Source organism: Bos javanicus, chromosome 1 (genome assembly GCF_032452875.1).
Source record: "Bos javanicus breed banteng chromosome 1, ARS-OSU_banteng_1.0, whole genome shotgun sequence".
Classification (NCBI taxonomy): Eukaryota; Metazoa; Chordata; class Mammalia; order Artiodactyla; family Bovidae; genus Bos; species Bos javanicus.
Genome location: NC_083868.1, coordinates 81,160,431 through 81,178,252, shown reverse-complemented (window position 1 = coordinate 81,178,252; position 17,822 = coordinate 81,160,431). Strand labels below are relative to the sequence as shown.

Genomic DNA, 17,822 nt, shown 5'->3' with positions numbered 1-17,822 from the left:
ACTCACTGCTCGTTGAGACATTTCAGCAGCAGTAAGCCATCAAGCTCAAGAGAATTCAAACCCTTGTTTCTGAACCCCGTGCTGGCACATTATACCTACTTGAAGCCAGCCACACTGTGAGAGAGAATGAAATCAGAGTGATGGAGCTCCCCTGGGACACAGAAATGCCAGGGTATAAAGAGCGGGGGGCGGGCAGCCCAACGGAGGCGGGGGTGGCAGCAAGCTCATAGCAGCCAAGCTGCTCCCTGCTTCTGTAAGCTCCTGTGGCCTTCACACCCTCTGCAGCCCTGACCAAACTGTGCCCTCCTACTCGTCAGCCTCAGGGCGGACAGGCTGATTCACACCACCCCCCATTGGTCTTTGTTCGTATGTTTTTGGAGGTGGGGGTGGCAACTGGGGGCTGCAAGGTCTTTGCTGCCTCTGGCATCCTTTCTGCATGGTTTGTCCTCAGGGATGTTCTTTGCAATGGTGCGTTTTCAGTCTGGTCCCTGTTCTGGCAATCCTCTTTCTGCTTTACTCTCAGGTGGTTTATGCATTTTATCCAAAGCACCTCTCAGGTGTGCCCCTAGGGTATGGGCTCTGTTGACTCTTTCCTAGGACCCAGCCGAGAAGGAACCGACTCAAGGTCTACTGGAAGGATGACAACATGAATAAATAAGTGGCCAGCTTCCTCCCAAGTTTGTCCTGATGATCAGTAGCTTTTCTGCAATTAGCCCTCATAAAAAGACCCAGGACCAGGGAAGAGGGAGTTGAGTTTAAAACATTCTGGGGAAAGGGAACAGAAGGGGAATAATAATAGGCACTATTTTCAGTGTCCTTAAAGTCTTAGACATTTTTCAGAAATCATCTTATGTAGTCCACTCAACTGTAAACTTCAAGGTCTTTCTTTTTGGTTGTTATTATCTTCAGTTCACAGATGAAGAAATTGAGGCTCAAGCAGGTGAAATATTCAAGGTCACATTGCTGGTCTGTAGCAAAGGTAGGAGTCTAAACTAAGATCCTGTGACTCCAGGGTCATGGCTCTCAAACTTGGCCCTGCCAGTAGGAAGTAATTCTGGAGGGAGGCCAGGAACTGTACTTCCTCATCTTTATGTCTTCTACAGTGTCCAGCACAGTGCCTGGACTCTCAGAAAACTTTACATGAGCTGAATTTGAAAGTAAGAAAAGTCTTGCATACATTTATTCATTCAACAAATGTTTGTTGAGTGCCTGCTATGAGCCAGATACTCTTCTGGACACTGAGGACATAGCAGTGAACAAAAATATTCCAATGGAAGAGATAGGCAATTAAATAATTAAGTTATATAGTGTGACAGATGGTGAGAAGTACCAAGGAGAAACATAAGGCAGAGCGGGAAGATATGAAGCGTAGGGAAAGTAGGGCTTAACATTTTAGATAGAGAATGTGACATCCACTGAGAAGGTGATTTGAGCAAACACTTGCAGGAGGTGAAGGAATGAATGATATGAATAGCTAGGGGAGGAACACAGCAGGAAGAGGCCAGAGCAAAGGCACAGATATTACAGTTAAAGTGACCTTCACTTGTTTGATGGCATCAAAGAGGCTAATAAGGCTGGGAAAAAATGAGAAGAAGATTAGCAGGAGATGAGGTCTGAGAGTAGGATAGGGGTGCAGATTGTAATGACCTTGATTTTTGACTCTAGTAGCAGATGGGCAGACCAGAAGAGATTGTGGAACAGGGCAGTGATATGATCTGACTTCAGTTTTAACAGACTGCTCAGTATGTGTGTGAAGAATAGATTTTCAAGGTCAAGAGCAAAAACAAGGAGCCCAATGAGGAGACTGCTGACGCAGGTCAGGGTGGTAGCAGAGCATGTAGTGGGATGTGTCTGGAATTTGGGTGTATTTTGAAGGTAGAAGTGATGGAGTTGCTGATAAATTAGCTGAGAGATGTGAGGAAAGCAGAAAAGAGAAAATTCAATGATGACTCCATAGTTTAAGGCTGAATAACTTGAAATGTGGAGCTGTCGTTTACTGAAATGGGAAAGACTGCTGGAAAAACAGGTTTTATAGAGGAAGATGGAAAAGCTCAGTTGGCTTATGTTAAGTTTCATATTCCTATTTGATTTTCAAGTAGAAATGTCAAGTAAAGGGGTAAGAGAAAAATCAGGAGAGTGTAGTGTCCTGAAAACCAAGTGAAAAAAGTAGTGGAGGATTTGACTAATCATGTCCAATGCTGTTGAGTAAAGTGACTTGAGTATAGCCACATGGAGGTTCTTGGCTGTCTCAACTAGTGGTTGGCTACATGCTGATTGAAGAACTTTGAGAAAAGTGGGAAAAAGAGAAATTGGAAGCAATGAGTATAGACACATCTTTTGAACAGCTTATTTGTGATAAAGGATAGGAGAGAGACAAAGTGGTAGCTGCAGGGAGAAGTGGAGTCAGAGGAGTTTTTTTTTTAATATAGGAGAAATAGCAGTATGTTTATTTGTTGATGGGACAGATCTAATATTTAGAGAAAACTGATGGGAAGAGACAGAGTGAGAGCGAGAGAGAAATATGTTGCTGAAGCAAGGCCCATCAGTGGGCCAAAGAGGATGGGACTGAGTGTACAAGTGAGGGGCTGAGATGAGATCAGAGCATGGAGAGTTGACCCAGTTACAGGAGAAACAGTATAGCTAGGTGGGCACATAAGTTGAGTATCTTGGGGACGAGTTCTTCTGATTATTTCTATTTTCTCAGTGATGTAGAAAACATTCGATGACTGGGAATTGAGGAGGGGAGGAGGATAAGAGATCTGAGGAGAGAAGAGACGCTGAAAGGGTGAATGGACTTGTGAGGTCGTGAGAGAGTGAAGTTGCTCAGTTGTGTCTGACTCTTTAAGACCCCGTGGACTGTAGCCCACCAGGCTCCTCCGTCCATGGGATTTTCCAGGCAAGAGTACTGGAGTGGGTTGCCATTTCCTTCTCCAGGGAATCTTCCTGACCCAGGGACTGAACCCAGGTTTCCCGAATTGTAGGCAGATGCTTTACCATCTGAACCACCAGGGTATGGACTTGGGGAACATATAACTCCAGGTAGCATCAATGGCATCAATGAAACTTGGGAGAAAATGTGTTGAGAAGCAAATTCTTCACAGTGAGCTAAACTTCGAACAAATTATGGAAAGGCTAGAATATGGGGTTTTTAAAGGCTTGAAATGAAAATGTTCTTACCTCATGTGGGCCATATTGTTTGAGGCTCCCACCCTCATTAAATTCAGCCAAGACATACTTTATCTTCTTGGAAGAATCTGGAAAGACATAACCCATATGTGAAACATTGGTAAACAGCAAATGGGAGTTAGGCCAAGTCAATCCTTCATGTGTAATGCTGGTTATGATGGAGCAGCCCCTCATTTCCAGAACCACATGGAAGAATGTCACCTTTATCTGCCTTTCTGCCCTCTCAGTTCTTTTTTTTTTTTTTTAGCACATTTTCACTCTTGCTGTATGAACTATCTTTCTAAAACACAAATTTGATTAGATCATGTCTCTGCTCAAACTCTTTAAATGGTTCTTAATTTACCAGGATAAAGCTTAACTCCCTTTGCCCATATACACATACTTGGTGATCTGATCCAGCCTACTCCTTATCTCTTACTTTAACCATTCATTCACTCCATTTTCCAGCCATGTCAAATCACATGTCTAGAAATTTCTGAACACACTGTGTACTGTTTCATGGAGTCTCTTTTCTGCATGGCAAACTTCACTCAATTCTCAGTAGCCAGCTGAAATGTTGACTCCCTTGAAAAGCCTTATTTTACTAGTCAGTCAATCACTCCCTCCTCTGGCTCCCACATGACTTGCACATAACTGTGTAACAGCACTTGTCATATAGTGCTATAGTTATTAACTTGCCCATCTTTTGCCTGGTTCTACCTTCAGAGCTGTAAGTCTTTGTATATCATACCAACTGACACATTATTAGTGCTCAGAAGAATAATACATTAGATGATCAAATAAATATCTGAGCAGAAATTTTAAAGCATTTAAAATGTTAATTAAATGGATGGGTGGGCATCAAGCCTGGCAAGGTTCTGTCCTTGGTGCTGAAACAGAGGCAGGCTTCATACGCATGTAGTTTGGAAAAATTCTGCTTTCCACAGGAAGTCATTTAGAAACTACAAGAGAAAATGGTGGCTTTTCTTTTATAAGGGACTTTGGAGTCAAGAAAAGACAATCAATAATTGTTACATCCTGAGTGCATCCTGTGTAGTTACCAGTACTCTAGACATCAAAGAAAACCAGAATTTCTGGGTTCTCCCTCTCACAGTATTGTGAATAAGTAACAGCTTTTCAAGCTCCATTACTGCCGCAATTTAAGCATCTGAACAAAGGGCAATGTCATTAAACGCTGACGTGGGATTCCTTGGCATTTGGGCTCTTTGTATAGAGGGTTATGCTTTCTTAGGCCCATGTAAAGTAGATATGCCTGTGCTGGGCTGTTCTTCATGACTTTGCTGACTTGGATTCAATCAAGCACAAGTTCTAATCATTTCAGGATTGAGACAAATTGAAATGCCACAGGAAAATGCTGCTGTTGCCTAAAAATGGACATTTCTCTCTGAAATTCAAAACAGATGTTGGAAAACTAATAGCTCAGTAAGATCCAGGCAACAGATGCCATCAGTTTGGGCTGCTTCCACTCAATTCAGAAAACACTATGGAGGGTAAGACACTGCTAGGTACTGTTGATGAACTAGTTGGGGACAGGATCTGAATAACTGCGGTAATAATAGTGATGCCTTATTAAAGACCTTTACTACACATTCTCATATACTCTCCCCTACCAACCTGTGCAAATTTGGTAATATTTTCTTCGGTTGACAGATGAAGGAAACTGAAATTTAGAAACGTTAAGTGACTTACCTAAGAGTCAGGGTTTTGACTCAGGTCTAGTCTGGTTCAAAAGTCTATATTACTTTTCCTTAAGCACTATTCACTAGTACTTCCCAAACATTTGCTAACACAAATGTAATTAATACACTAGTGTAATTACATCACAATATGTAATTAATGCTGCGATAATGATATGAAGCTCAAGGAAGCACCGAGTGGGTAAGAAGTAAAATGAACAGGGAAGAAGTAAGCTAGGATGGAGTAGGGTTAGGGTGGGGACTGGGGATGGCCTGTGAAGGAGATGGCATTTGAAATGGGCTATAAAAAATAAGGTTTTGAAAGGTAGACATGAAGCAGGCAGGGTATTCTTAGAAGAGACAGGGTGAACCAAGATATGGAGATAGATGAGCATTACAGGACCTTTAGGCAAAGTTAGAACCAGAGAGTAGTCAGAGCCAGATTTGTGGGGGTACTGAATGCCGACTTAAGGACATTGATTTCAAATTGTTAAAAACTTTTTCAGAAGTAGAGTAGCAGAACCAGGTCTGTTTGTTAAAAGTCACTCAGGCAACAGAATGGAAGAGAGGTTAGCATTAGGTCAGATTTCAGTTAAGGGCACGTATGCATTGTACTCAAATTACTCTAGGAGTAGCTTAAATATTTGGGGAAAACACTCAATTTCAATGGGAGATTTTCAGCTCAGCCAGAGTAGACACATTTTTTTAAAAATGAAAAATTTGGAGCCTGAGTCTTCCTGGTTGTGGCTTCTGCAAAAGTAACATAGAGACAGCATTTTGATTGAGAACCAAGGGAGTGATTTCACTTGAATTTTTCATGTTATTGCCACACTTTAGAGATTCCCCAGTTCATTCTTGCAGAAATTGTTTGGTTCTCAAGTGCTATTGAGCTAATCCTGCTTTATCCTTAAATGTATGATATGCACATTTATATACACATGTGGTGGTGGTGGTTTAGCTGCTAAGTCGTGTCTGACTCTTGTGACCCCTTGGACTATAGCCTCCCAGGCTCCTCTGTCCATGGAGATTCTCCAGCCAAGAATACTGGAGTGGGTTGCCATTTCCTTCTCCAGGGGATCTTCCTGACCCTGGAATTGAACCCAGGTCTCCTGCATTACAGGCAGATTCTTTACTGACTGAGCTACAAGGGAAGCCCCTATATATGCATAGGTGTATATATTTATCTTATGTACAAACATATACACACATGTATTCATCATATGTACACATTCAAGTAAACAGATGGAAGCATGTTCATTCTTTGACCACTAGCCTCAAATTAAATAGAAAAAAGCAATCCAAGAGATTGCTGGCTCCTGAATTTCCACAAGAGGTGTTTCTCACCATACATTTACATCAATCTCCTTTATAGGTTTTTATGAGTTCAGAGCATCAAACAATTCCTTTTTTTTTTTTTAAGGGAAACAATTCCATTTCAAAAAACAAAAAAGGGAAAAAATCTAATTCTCAAACTTGAGACCCATTACTTTCTCCTTGGTGGTCTTTGATACGTTATTTCCTTCTCAACAGATTTCAGGGCTGGGTTTCTCTTTCCCTGAGGAATAAGTGGGCGCTGCGCCATCTTGTTTGTCTGAAGACAGTTGAGCACAACGAGGGGCTTCTTCAGAGCATTCCTTGATCTTACTTCAGGTGCCACGTGTACCTGAGGGTGCGAGAGCACAGCCTCAGTAGAGACCGCCCCATCCACACCTGTGCGGTGAGACCCCCTCCAGACGTAGGAGAGACCGCCCCATCCACGCCTGTGCGGTGAGACCCCCTCCAGACACAGGAGACAGAGCTCCATTTCTGAGTGTGCAAAGCAGGGCCACGTCCACAGTTCTTTTCTATAACAACTCCTATTTTGAGTACCTGCTATGTGCTAAGCACTGTCCTAGTCAGTTCATGCATTTTATTTAAATCTCCAAAATATAACCCTTCAGATAAGTCACTCCTATTTTAGAGAAGAAGAAACTGAGGTGTATGGAAATTAAATGATTCTTTCAAAGACACAGAGCTAGTAAGTGAGTCACTCTTATTTTTAACACATCTAATAGTGTAACACAGTTGTCAGAGTCATTGGATACACGAATACAAGTAAATCAGAAGATAATGCCCTTTCTCCATGACAATAGCTCTCAAAGCAGGCTGCATGTTAAAATCACCTGAGGATCCCTAAGCACACTGAATCCCAGGCCTCACACCAGACCAATTAAATCAACATCTCTGGGGGAACTCAAGAATCAGTATATGTTAAAACAAGCTTCTGCAGGTTCAAACATATATATAGTCAAAGTTGAGAAACCACTGTTCTATAATGTGGTTTTATTATTAGTAATAATAATAAATTAGAATGCTGCTGAAAATGTTGGATAACCATTGCAAAAGGGGAAAAAAATCTAAAAATGTGCTTGTCTAATACTCCTTATTGTTTAAGTGGACAACACTAAAGAGCTCCACCCAACAAGTCAACTTACTCAGCTGTTGGCAATGTAGGGACACATTGGCAGGACCATCACTATGGTCTGGACCATAACTCACTATGGCAGGACCATCAGTACACAGTTTTACCTGAAATCAGAAGTTTAGAAGGCTCTTTGCTGTGATCAAGGTTGCTAGCTGTAACAGCTGCTTTAAGAAGTTTCAGTCCAAAGTTGTTTCTTAATGCCAAGAATTCTGAGATTTTAACCAACCACTTGTTCCTAGCATTTGAGCAAATTCAAAGCCTGTTTAAGGAGAGAATCTGGCCCTACTCATAGGCATCTCTGATGCCATGTTTGCGTGGGACAGGGATGTCCTCTGTCTGAACAAACAGACACATCTGGAGCTTCAGTGTTCACAGCAGAATGTGAGCTGTGCTGCCTGAACTGGGACTCAATGTTTATGGGCCATTTTCTAGTTAGGAGCCCTGATGACACTAATCAGACACTGATCAAGTTTCCATTAAACTTGGAAATAACTATAAAGCAACATTTTAAAAAGAGAACCTGAAAACCCATAGAAGAGAGTGAAAATCTAAAGTACATGATAACTCTCCATTCTTTGAAGTTCCCAATCCATACAAGTGGACTGCCTGGGGCTAAGGTTAGCTGAGGCTCCAATACTTTGGCCATCTGATGTGAAGAGCTGACTCACTGGAAAAGACCCTGATTCTGAGAAAGATTGAGGACAGGAGGAGAAGGGTGTGGTAGAGGATGACAACATTGGATAGCATCACTGACTCAATGGACAGGAGTGTGAGCAAACTCTGGGAGACAGTGAAGGTCAGGGAAGCCTGGCGTGCTGCAGTCCATGGGGTCACAAAGAGTTGGACATGTCTGAAAGACTGCAAGAAGGTTTAAATGCAGATTCAGATTCAGTAGATCTGGGTCATTGCCTGAAATTCTGCGTTTCAAGGAAGGACTTGGGAGATACCAATTATGTAGGTCCAAGGATCTCAGTTTGCAAGAGCAGACCTGAAGCAACCTGTACATTTGCATCTGACTAGTAAGGCTTGTCTGTCACAACACACACACAAAAACATGACGCTGAGCCTAGAGGAACATATTCCACAGACAGGGAAGATAATAAATGACTCTCAACCCAGGGAAGAACAGACACAGAAAGAGGGAGAAGGGAAAGCTGAAGAATGAAGGGAAAAAAACCCTAGATTTTCCTTCTTCCAGTGAGGCCTGGGATGCATGAGGAAGTTTTATAAGTACCCAGAAAGTCAGGAACACAGTAAGATGCATAAAAGCAAGAGTAGGGTTTTCCAAGGGTCCTGGAAAGGAGGAAGACAATGTCAGAACAGAGATTCCAGGTCAGCAGCACCGCTTCAAAAGGCCCACCTTTGCAGCCAGGACGAGTCAGGCCCTGGGGTGGAATGTGGGAAGCATGTGTAGGAAGTGCAGCATCATAAGCATGGGCCCATCCTCCCATTTATGCTTCTTTTCCTGTCCTGCTTCTCCTCAGCATGTAGCCCACTGCCTGATCAAAAATTGATGTTCAATAAAAATTTATGGAATAAATGAGATCATGGCATCTGGTCCCATCACTTCATGGGAAATAGAAGGGGAAACAGTGGAAACAGTGTCAGACTTTATTTTTGGAGCTCCAAAATCACTGCAGATGGTGACTGCAGCCATGAAATTAAAAGACACTTACTCCTTGGAAGGAAAGTTATGACCAACCTAGACAGCATATTGAAAAGCAGAGACATTACTTTGCCAACAAAGGTCCATCTAATCAACGTTATGGTTTTTCCAGTAGTCATGTATGGATGTGAGAGTTGGACTGTGAAGAAGGCTGAGCACTGAAGAATTGATGCTTTTGAACTGTGGTGTTGGAGAAGACTCTTGAGAGTCCCTTGGACTGCAAGGAGATCCAACCAGTCCATTCTAAAGGAGATCAGCCCTGGGATTTCTTTGGAAGGAATGATGCTGAAGCTGAAACTCCAGTACTTTGGCCACCTCATGCGAAGAGTTGACTCATTGGAAAAGACCCTGATGCTGGGAGGGATTGGGGGCAGGAGGAGAAGGGGATGACAGAGGATGAGATGGCTGGATGGCATCACCGACTCGATGGACGTGAGTTTGAATGAACTCTGGGAGTTGGTGATGGACAGGGAGGCCTGGCGTGCTGCAATTCATGGGGTCAGAAAGAGTCGGACACGACTGAGCAACTGAACTGAACTGAAAAAAGGGACTGGGCTTGTCATGCTTGTTCCATATGTCCTATATTCCAAGAGGCATAAGGAGAAAAGGTAGACCAGTGGTTCTCAATCCTGGCTGCATGTTGAAATGACCAGGGGAGCTTCAAACATCCCTGATGCCTGGGTCTCATGCTTACAGGTGATAATTAAATGGTCCAGAGATGGGGGAGTTTGTGGGCAGGACATCACAATCGTTTAAAGCCTCCTAGGTATTTCCAATTTGCAGCTAAGGCTGAGGACCACTGTGGCCCACCAAGCTAACTACTTGGGGAAACCCATGGAAGTGAATGTTCTGCTGCACTTCTGAAGGTTATATATAGAATAAGAGAAAAATACTTTATCAGCCAAAATTCCCACGGCTTCAATGTAAAGAAAACCCTCCTCAGGATATTAAGACTTTCTGATTTATCATAAATGACCTGAATGACTGGTATGGCTTTTTATATAAGTAGAATTTGCATTGCTAGCAAGATTTCCCACTTTTTCTCCAAATAATTTGGCCTCATCAGTCACAGGTGGAGGAATGCAGGAATAGTTACCTTCTTGCAACTAAAAGTGTAGTTCCTAGACCAGCAGTATCAGCATTACCTGGGAGCTTGTTAGAATCTCAAAACAAGCCCAGACCTACTGATTCAGAATCTGCATTTTAACAAAATCCAAGAGTTCCACAATCACTGTGGACGGTGACTACAGCCATGAAATTAAAAGACGCTTGCTCCTTGGAAGAAAAGCTATGACAAACCTACACAGCATGTTAAAAAGCAGAGACATTACTTTGCCAACAAAGGTCCGTATAGTCAAAGCTATGGTTTTTCCAGTAGTCATGTATGGATGTGAGATTGGACCATAAAAAAGGCTGAGCACTGAAGAATTGATGCTTTCAAACTGTGGTGCTAGAGAAGACTCTTGAGAGTCACATGGACAGCAAGGAGATCCAACCAGTCCATCCTAAAGGAAATCAATTCTGAATATTCATTGGAAGGACTGATGTTGAAGCTGAAACTCCAATACTTTGGCCACCAAATGTGAAGAGCTGACTCATTAGAAAAGACCCTGGGATGCTGGGAAAGATTGAGGGCAGGAGGAAAAGGGGGCAACAGAGGATGATGGTTGGATGGCATTATCGATTCAATGGACATGAGTTTGAGCAACCTCTGGGAGATAGAGAAGGACAGGGAAGCCTGGTGTCCATGGAGTGGCAAAGAGTTGGACACGACTTAGCAACTGAACAACAACAAAGATTTATGGGCACATTCAAATTTGAGAGCCACTGTTTCAATGAAGTCCCTCCCTATCCATAGCTTCTGTGACTGCTTGTGGGCAGAGTTCCAGTCATTACTAATGAAAAGAAGGCCAGCTGTACCAAAAGAGATGTGTGTGAGAAATAGCTGTGATTATCCCTTTCAAGATGGAAGCACCTAGACACGACCCTTTATGGGCCCAGGGTTCCATGAACATTTGATTAAATCTCACTCTACTGGCCCATATAAATAGCAAAGTTTCAAGAAAGCTTACTTACAGCTTTCCATTGTTGTACAAATTAGCCTTAAACATTTTCTCTGACTCCTATATTACACTGACAGGTTTGAGGTTTGAGCTATAAATTCCCTACATCTTAAAGTAAAAAAACTTTGCCTTAATTTGATTCTACTGAAATACACTTCTGAATAGCACAATTTACTTATTCAATATTTTTAAAATGTATTGAAAATTTTTGTTCAGGAAGGAAGAGTCTATCAGGGCTACCCAACACCGAGTACCTTGATTATCTGTTGGAATTCAACACCTGGGAACCAGCATGGGGGTTAAGCTTTCCTGCCCAGGAATACTGCCTGGGGCTCCCTTTCATCTCATTTATTCCCACTATCCTGAGGTTATGGAAGGAAGAATATAGGTGGAAAAGACCCTCAGATTCTTCTGTCAAGACCTAAATAGAATAGAAACATAAAGTTGTGTGTGTGGGGGGGTGATGTCCCATCTCAGGGCCTTAGAAGGGCACTGAAGTAAATCCCAGTTTTGTCTCTATTTCTTTGTATGTCACTATTATTTTTAAAATTCCCTAAAACTCAGAAATAAGAAAAATAAGTGGGCAACACATCTTTTCAATGTCATATGGAACAAAGGCTATTTAAGGACTGCCTAATGGAGGTACTTAGTTTACTCACTGTTTACTATTGATTAAAACATATTAAATGTCCCAGACTTAGTGAAGTTATATGTTAACATACAGATTTTTTTTTTTTCCAGCAGAGATGCACAGAACTTCTATGAAACAGATAACCTGAAAGATTAGGGTTTGCTGTCCTATAACCAGTTTTGTATCTAACCAAGCAATCTTAATTGGAAAAGACCCCGATGTTGGGAGAGATTTTGAACAGGAGGAGAAGGGGACGACAGAGGATGAGATGGTTGGATGGCATCACCAACTCAATGGACGTGAGTCTGAGCAAACTCTGGGAGATGGTGAAGGACAGGGAAGCCTAGCATGCTGCAGTCCACGGGGTCACAAAGAGTCAGACATGACTGAGCGACTGAACAACAACAGAGCAATCTTATCCTTGCATTTATTTATGAAATTACCTAACTAGGAATTTATGGATTTGATCTGTATCCATCCAGGGACCATATCTCACTTCTCAACTTTAATGTCTTACTGGCCCCTCCACTAATTGAGCTAAATAAAATCTTGGGCAAAAGTTTATTAAAAATTTTGTTCTATTAAATATATATATTCTTTATCAATGTATGGTTGAAAGTTGAGCTCCAATGAGTAGATTCTGTTTAATTTGTTGGAACTGAAGTGAAACAAATTAAACTTGACCTCAAATTGAAAACACTGGTTCTAATTCTTATTCTGCCACTGATTTTCTGCGTGACCTTCAGGAATCACTGAGCTCTTCTGAATTCAGTGTTCTCATTTGTAAAATGGATGGTAGTTGGATTTGATCATGGCTAAGATCTCTCCTAGCTTTAAAAAGTCTACAAAATAAAGCAACCACTAACTGATGTGGGAAATGTTTGGCTTCATTTCTTAGAGAATTAAAGGTGAAAATGGATGTTTTATCAGGATTTTTTTCCTTTTTTGCTTTATGAATAAGAAGTTAATTTCTACCCTTGGTAAATCATAGGGAAAAAACCCTCCCCCCAAACAGGATCAGGAAAATAAGCCAATTATATTTCTGAAGTTGTTAGGAGGTGGGTCAGTAGAAGGCATTTCCATATGCTCATGTTCTCCAAATTTGAAAAAGAAACCTGTTTAAACACAGAACTAAGTATTGAAAGGACTAATGAAGGTCATTTAATCAACCAGACATCTAAGGCTCCTATCTCTCTAATGTCTCAGCCAACTCTGCTCAGACAGTTCTAGCAAAAGGAAACAGTGGTTTTGAGTCCATTCTGTTTCATCTTAGACAGGTTTGATCATTAGGAAGCAATGTATCCCTTACAGTCTTTCTTCTGATGATTTCCTTCAATTTGTCCTAAAGCTACTTCTTAAAGCCATTCACTGTTAACTTTACACCCTTTTCCCACAATAGTACTGTGGCTATTTTTAATACAACTAGTGCTCCCTCACTCTTCCCTGAGTCTCCCCCTTTCCAGCAAATATACATAGTGTTTTCATCTATTTCTTCAAAACTAGGCCTTGAGGCCCCTCACCATGCTATAGGCACTTCTCAACAAGTTCTGCTTTGTCCATTGTAAACTGTGGTGCCCAGAAATAAATCCAGTTCTCTAGAGAGGCCTGATTAGTGTAGGAGAGAATGTAGATATTTATTTGCCTTACTAGAAATTGCTGCTAAGTCACTTCAGTCGTGTCTGACTCTGTGTGACCCCATAGATGGCAGCCCACCAGGCTCCCTCATCCCTGGGATTCTCCAGGCAAGAACACTGGAGTGGGTTGCCATTTCGTTCTCCAATGCATGAAAGTGGAAAGTGAAAGTGAAGTCGCTCAGTTGTGTCTGACCCTCAGTGACCCCATGGACTGCAGCCTTCCAGGCTCCTCCATCCATGGGATTTCCAAGCAGGAGTACTGGAGTGGGGTGCCATTGCCTTCTCTGAAAGTGAAAGTCACTCAGTCGTGTCCGACTCTTTGCGACCACATGGACTATACAGTCCATGGAATTCTCTAGGCCAGAACACTGAAGTGGGTAGCCTTTCCCTTCTCCAGGGGATCTTCCGAACCCAGGGATGGATCGAACCCAGGTCTCCTGCATTGTAGGCAGATTCTTTACCAGCTGAGCCACAAGGGAAGCCCTGATTCTATTAATACATCCTGTGATCACAGTTGGGCTTCTCCAGAGGGTCAGTGGTAAAGAATCTACTTGCCAAGGCAGGAGATGCAGGAGACGTAGGTTCAATCCCTGGGTCAGGAAGATCCCCTGGAGTAGGAAATGGCAACTCACTTCAGCATTCTTGTCTGGAGAATCCCATGGACAGTGGAGCTTCATGAGCTACAGTCCATGGGGTTGCAAAGGGTCAGACACGACTGAAGTGACTGAGCACACAGGCAAGATCACAACCAGTAACTTGGTTAAATAAAATAATGTATACGCACTCAAAAGAAATCTCTATAACCACTAAAAACCATGCTCCTGGAAAGTACTGGGTGATTCAGACATGCATCCTGCCATGCTGTGCGCTAGGCAGTGTCCAGAGATGGCTCTGTCAGTTTTCTTCCCCACTATGTGAGCCACATCTCCATGAGATGTGGAGTCCATTCCTCCACCCCATCAAGTCTGGCCCAGGTCTGTGACTGCTTTGACCAGTGGAATGTGGAGAGAGTTATGGTCTAGCACTCAACCCAGGCATTGAAAAGGTCTGCTGCTGTTTTTATATCTTGGAGCTCTGAGCCACATGTACAAAGTCCAAGCTACCCTGCTGGCAAGAGATGCCACGTGGAGAGGCCCTGAAAAAAAGTTGAATTATTAGTTGCTCAGTCATGTCCAACTCTTTGTGACCTGGACTGTAGCCTGTCAAGCCCTTCAGTCCATAGAAATCTCCAGGCAAGAATACTAGAGTGGGTTGCCATTTCCTTCTCCAGTGGATCTTCCCTACCCAGGGACTGAACCTGGGTCTCCCACACAGCAGGCAGATTCTTTACCTTCTGAGCCACCAGGGAAGATTAGAAAGTGCTTGGAGGAACAGGCCCCATGGAGGAGCACTGAGGTACTGGCAAGTGAGTGAACAGGCCATACAGGGCCATGTGAGGCATCCCAGCTGCAACCCCAAACACTGTGGAGCACAAACAAGTCTTGCTGGGCCCTGGCCAGGTGCCCAAGCCACAGGATCATGGGAACAAAATCCAAATGGGTGTTTCGACCTATCAAATTTTGAGCCTGTTTTGACTCAGCAATGGATAACTGAAACATATTGTTAGAGTGAAGAAAACAGCACGCAAAATAGTCTAGATGTTTGTTTTTTAAATATATATGTATATGTGTGTACTATGTATTTTAATGTTTATATTTATACATAAACATACGAGTTGTGGTTATCACTGAAAGAGAGGATCGTGTGTGTGTGCCCGCGCGCACGCGCTCGGTCGTGTTCAACTCTTTGCGAGCCCATGGACTAGCCCGCCAAGCTCCTCTGTCCATGGAATTCTCCAGGCCAAGAATACTGCAGTGGGTTGTCATGTCCTCCTCCAGGGGATCTTCCAACCCAGGGATCAAACTAGCGCCACCTGCATTGCAGGCGGAATTTTTTACCCAGTGAGTCATCAGAGAAGTGTGATAGGATCATGAGTAGCTTTAAATTTCATCTTTTCACTTTCAAAATTTTTACATTTGTTTTTATTTGGTAACAAAAAAGCTTCTTAAACTGTCATATTATTCTTTTGACAAGCACTCTTAATTCACATTGCACAGTGGGAAAGAATACACCTGCTGATGTAGGAGATGCTGGAGACCTGGGTTCTATTCCATCCCTGGGTCAGGAAGATCCCCTGGAGTAGGAAATAGAAACCCACTCCAGTACTCTTGCCTGAGGAATTCCATGGACAGAGGAGCCTGGTGGGCTACAGTCCATGGGGTCACAGAGAGCTGGACATGACTAAGCACACGTGTTCGCCAGGCCACTGTCAATTATATAATATATAAAATATCCAAGGGTAGTTTAACACAGCTTCTCCCCTGACTGAAGCACACCAGAGAAGGTGCAGGGTTTATGCTCCTGAAGCAGCATATCGAAAACCTCTTGTCCTGAAATTCTTGGCCTCTCCTACCTAGAACTCCACTGGAGAAAGTTCTTAATTTTCAGCCTGTACACTTCAGCTATTCTGCTGTTGTAAAGCTCCTGTTTTTATGGTTATGGAAGAGCAGTTGCTATGGAAATGCAATATGACTAAATGCCAGAATGTGTCTAAAATTGGTAGAAGTGCCTTGTTCAGGGTTTCCTCTGAGGATTAATCATTTTCTAAGAATCGTATCTTTTCTTCTTTTCTGTTAGAACAGTGGTGCTAGAGCCCCTTGTCCTGTCCTGGAACACAGACAAAATGAGGATGGATCCAAGAAGGATAAAGCTGATGGTTGAAAAAAAGACCACAGAGCAGCCACTTCCTACCAAATACTTGAGTTTCTTTCACCCCCTGCCTCCACAATGGCTTTGCCACATCTGGATCCCTCTGTCCCTTACTGTGCACAGATTCACAGGCTTTGAGGTGTCTCTGCTGGCTTCCTTTTATTCCACAAGTTTTGAGGATACTTCCTCAGTAATTTCCCACAAATTAGCATCTGTTCATTGCCACATTCCCCATTTCAGCTCTGTGCCTCAGCTCAGATGAGAGACTTCATCCTTCATCCAAAGGACTTGTCCGCCGTCCCTGACCTGGCAACTTTCTCATCCAGATCACCCTGCACTCAGCCATCAGATCCATGGCTCCACATTTTGCCACTCAGTCCAAAGGCTACACCTTGACAGGCAGGGCCCCAGGCCTTCTTCTACCCGCTCCTACCCCTGTCTGCTTCCCCATCCTCCTGCTCCTTCTCCTCACCTGGCCCAGAAGCTCTTCTTACCTCCGCACAGAAACCTCCCCCTTTGCTCCCCTTCTCCTTTGCTCCCCCTGTTTCAACTCCTCCCCCCACCATCTACTATTCACGTCTTAAACTCTTTTCTACACAGGCTTCACCCAGATGGATCCTCTGTTACAAGTTGTCTCCCCTGCAAATTGATATGTTGAAGTCCTAATTCCTCAGTACCTCAGAATGTGACCTTATTTGGAAACAGGGTCATGGCAGAGGTAAGTAGTTAAGATGAGGTCTTACTAGAGTAGGGTGGGTTCAATCCAAAACGACTCTATCCAGACACAGAGAACAGACTTGTGGTGCCAAGGTGAGGCGAGGGAGGGATGGACTGGGAGTTTAGGGTTAGCAGATGCAAGCTATTACATACAGGATGATAAACAACAGAATCCTATTGTATAGCATGGGGACTGTATTCAATACCCTTTGATAAATCATTATGGAAAAGAAAATAAAAATAAATGTGTATATATGTATAACTGAGTCACTTTGCTGTACAGCAGAAATTAACACAACATTGTAAATCAACTATATACTTCAATAAAAAACAAATTTAAAAAGTAAGGATTAAAAAAAAAGGCTTTCCATATAAAGAGGGAAATTTGGACACTGAGACATGTGTATAGTGAGAGTACCATGTGAAAACTAAAGGGAGAAGACAGTCATCCATAAGCCGAGGAAACAGATCTTTCCCTCACAGCCCTCAGGAGGAGCCTGGATTTTGGACTTCTGGCCCTAAGAACTGTGAGAGACTTTCTGTCATCCTGTGTGTGCTGCGCTTAGTCACTCAGTTGTGTCCAACTCTTTGCAATCCCATGGACTGTAGTCCGCCAGGATCCTCTGTCCACAGGGATTCTCCAGGCAAGAATACTGGAGTGGGTTGCCATGCCCTTCTCCAGGAGATCTTCCTGACCAAGGGATGGAACCCAGGTCTCCCACATAGCAGGTGGATTCTTTACCGACTGAGCCACATTCTAATCCACTCCCTTCAGTCTCCTCCAGCCCTAAATTCCCTTCTCCTTTGTGCGTGGTTTCCCTGCTGCCTTGAGTCTGTTCTCTGCTTGTGTCAAAGTCCATTTCTGACGCCCTAACAAGGTTCCTATTCCTCAGGCAAAGCCTTATCTCTCTGCTGCTTCTTCCTCCCTGACAGGGCCTGATACTTTGTTGACCCACAGAGTGGGCAGAATTAGATGAGTTTACCTTGGAGGGTGATTCCTTACTCCTTATCAATTCATTTCAGAGGCCTCTAAATCT

The 17,822-nt window shown here is 43.0% G+C and overlaps 1 protein-coding gene across 4 annotated transcripts in view; it reads right to left on the bottom strand.

Annotated features, from left to right (window-relative positions):
* DGKG (diacylglycerol kinase gamma) overlaps positions 1–17,822 on the bottom strand; it is a 222,935-nt gene that overhangs the window by 155,046 nt on the left and 50,067 nt on the right. For all 4 annotated transcript variants that reach the window (XM_061413305.1, XM_061413297.1, XM_061413298.1 and 1 more), the window contains exon 3: positions 3,178–3,254. In XM_061413305.1, the coding sequence (XP_061269289.1) occupies positions 3,178–3,254 (77 nt within the window). The remainder of the gene's footprint in view (positions 1–3,177; positions 3,255–17,822) is intronic.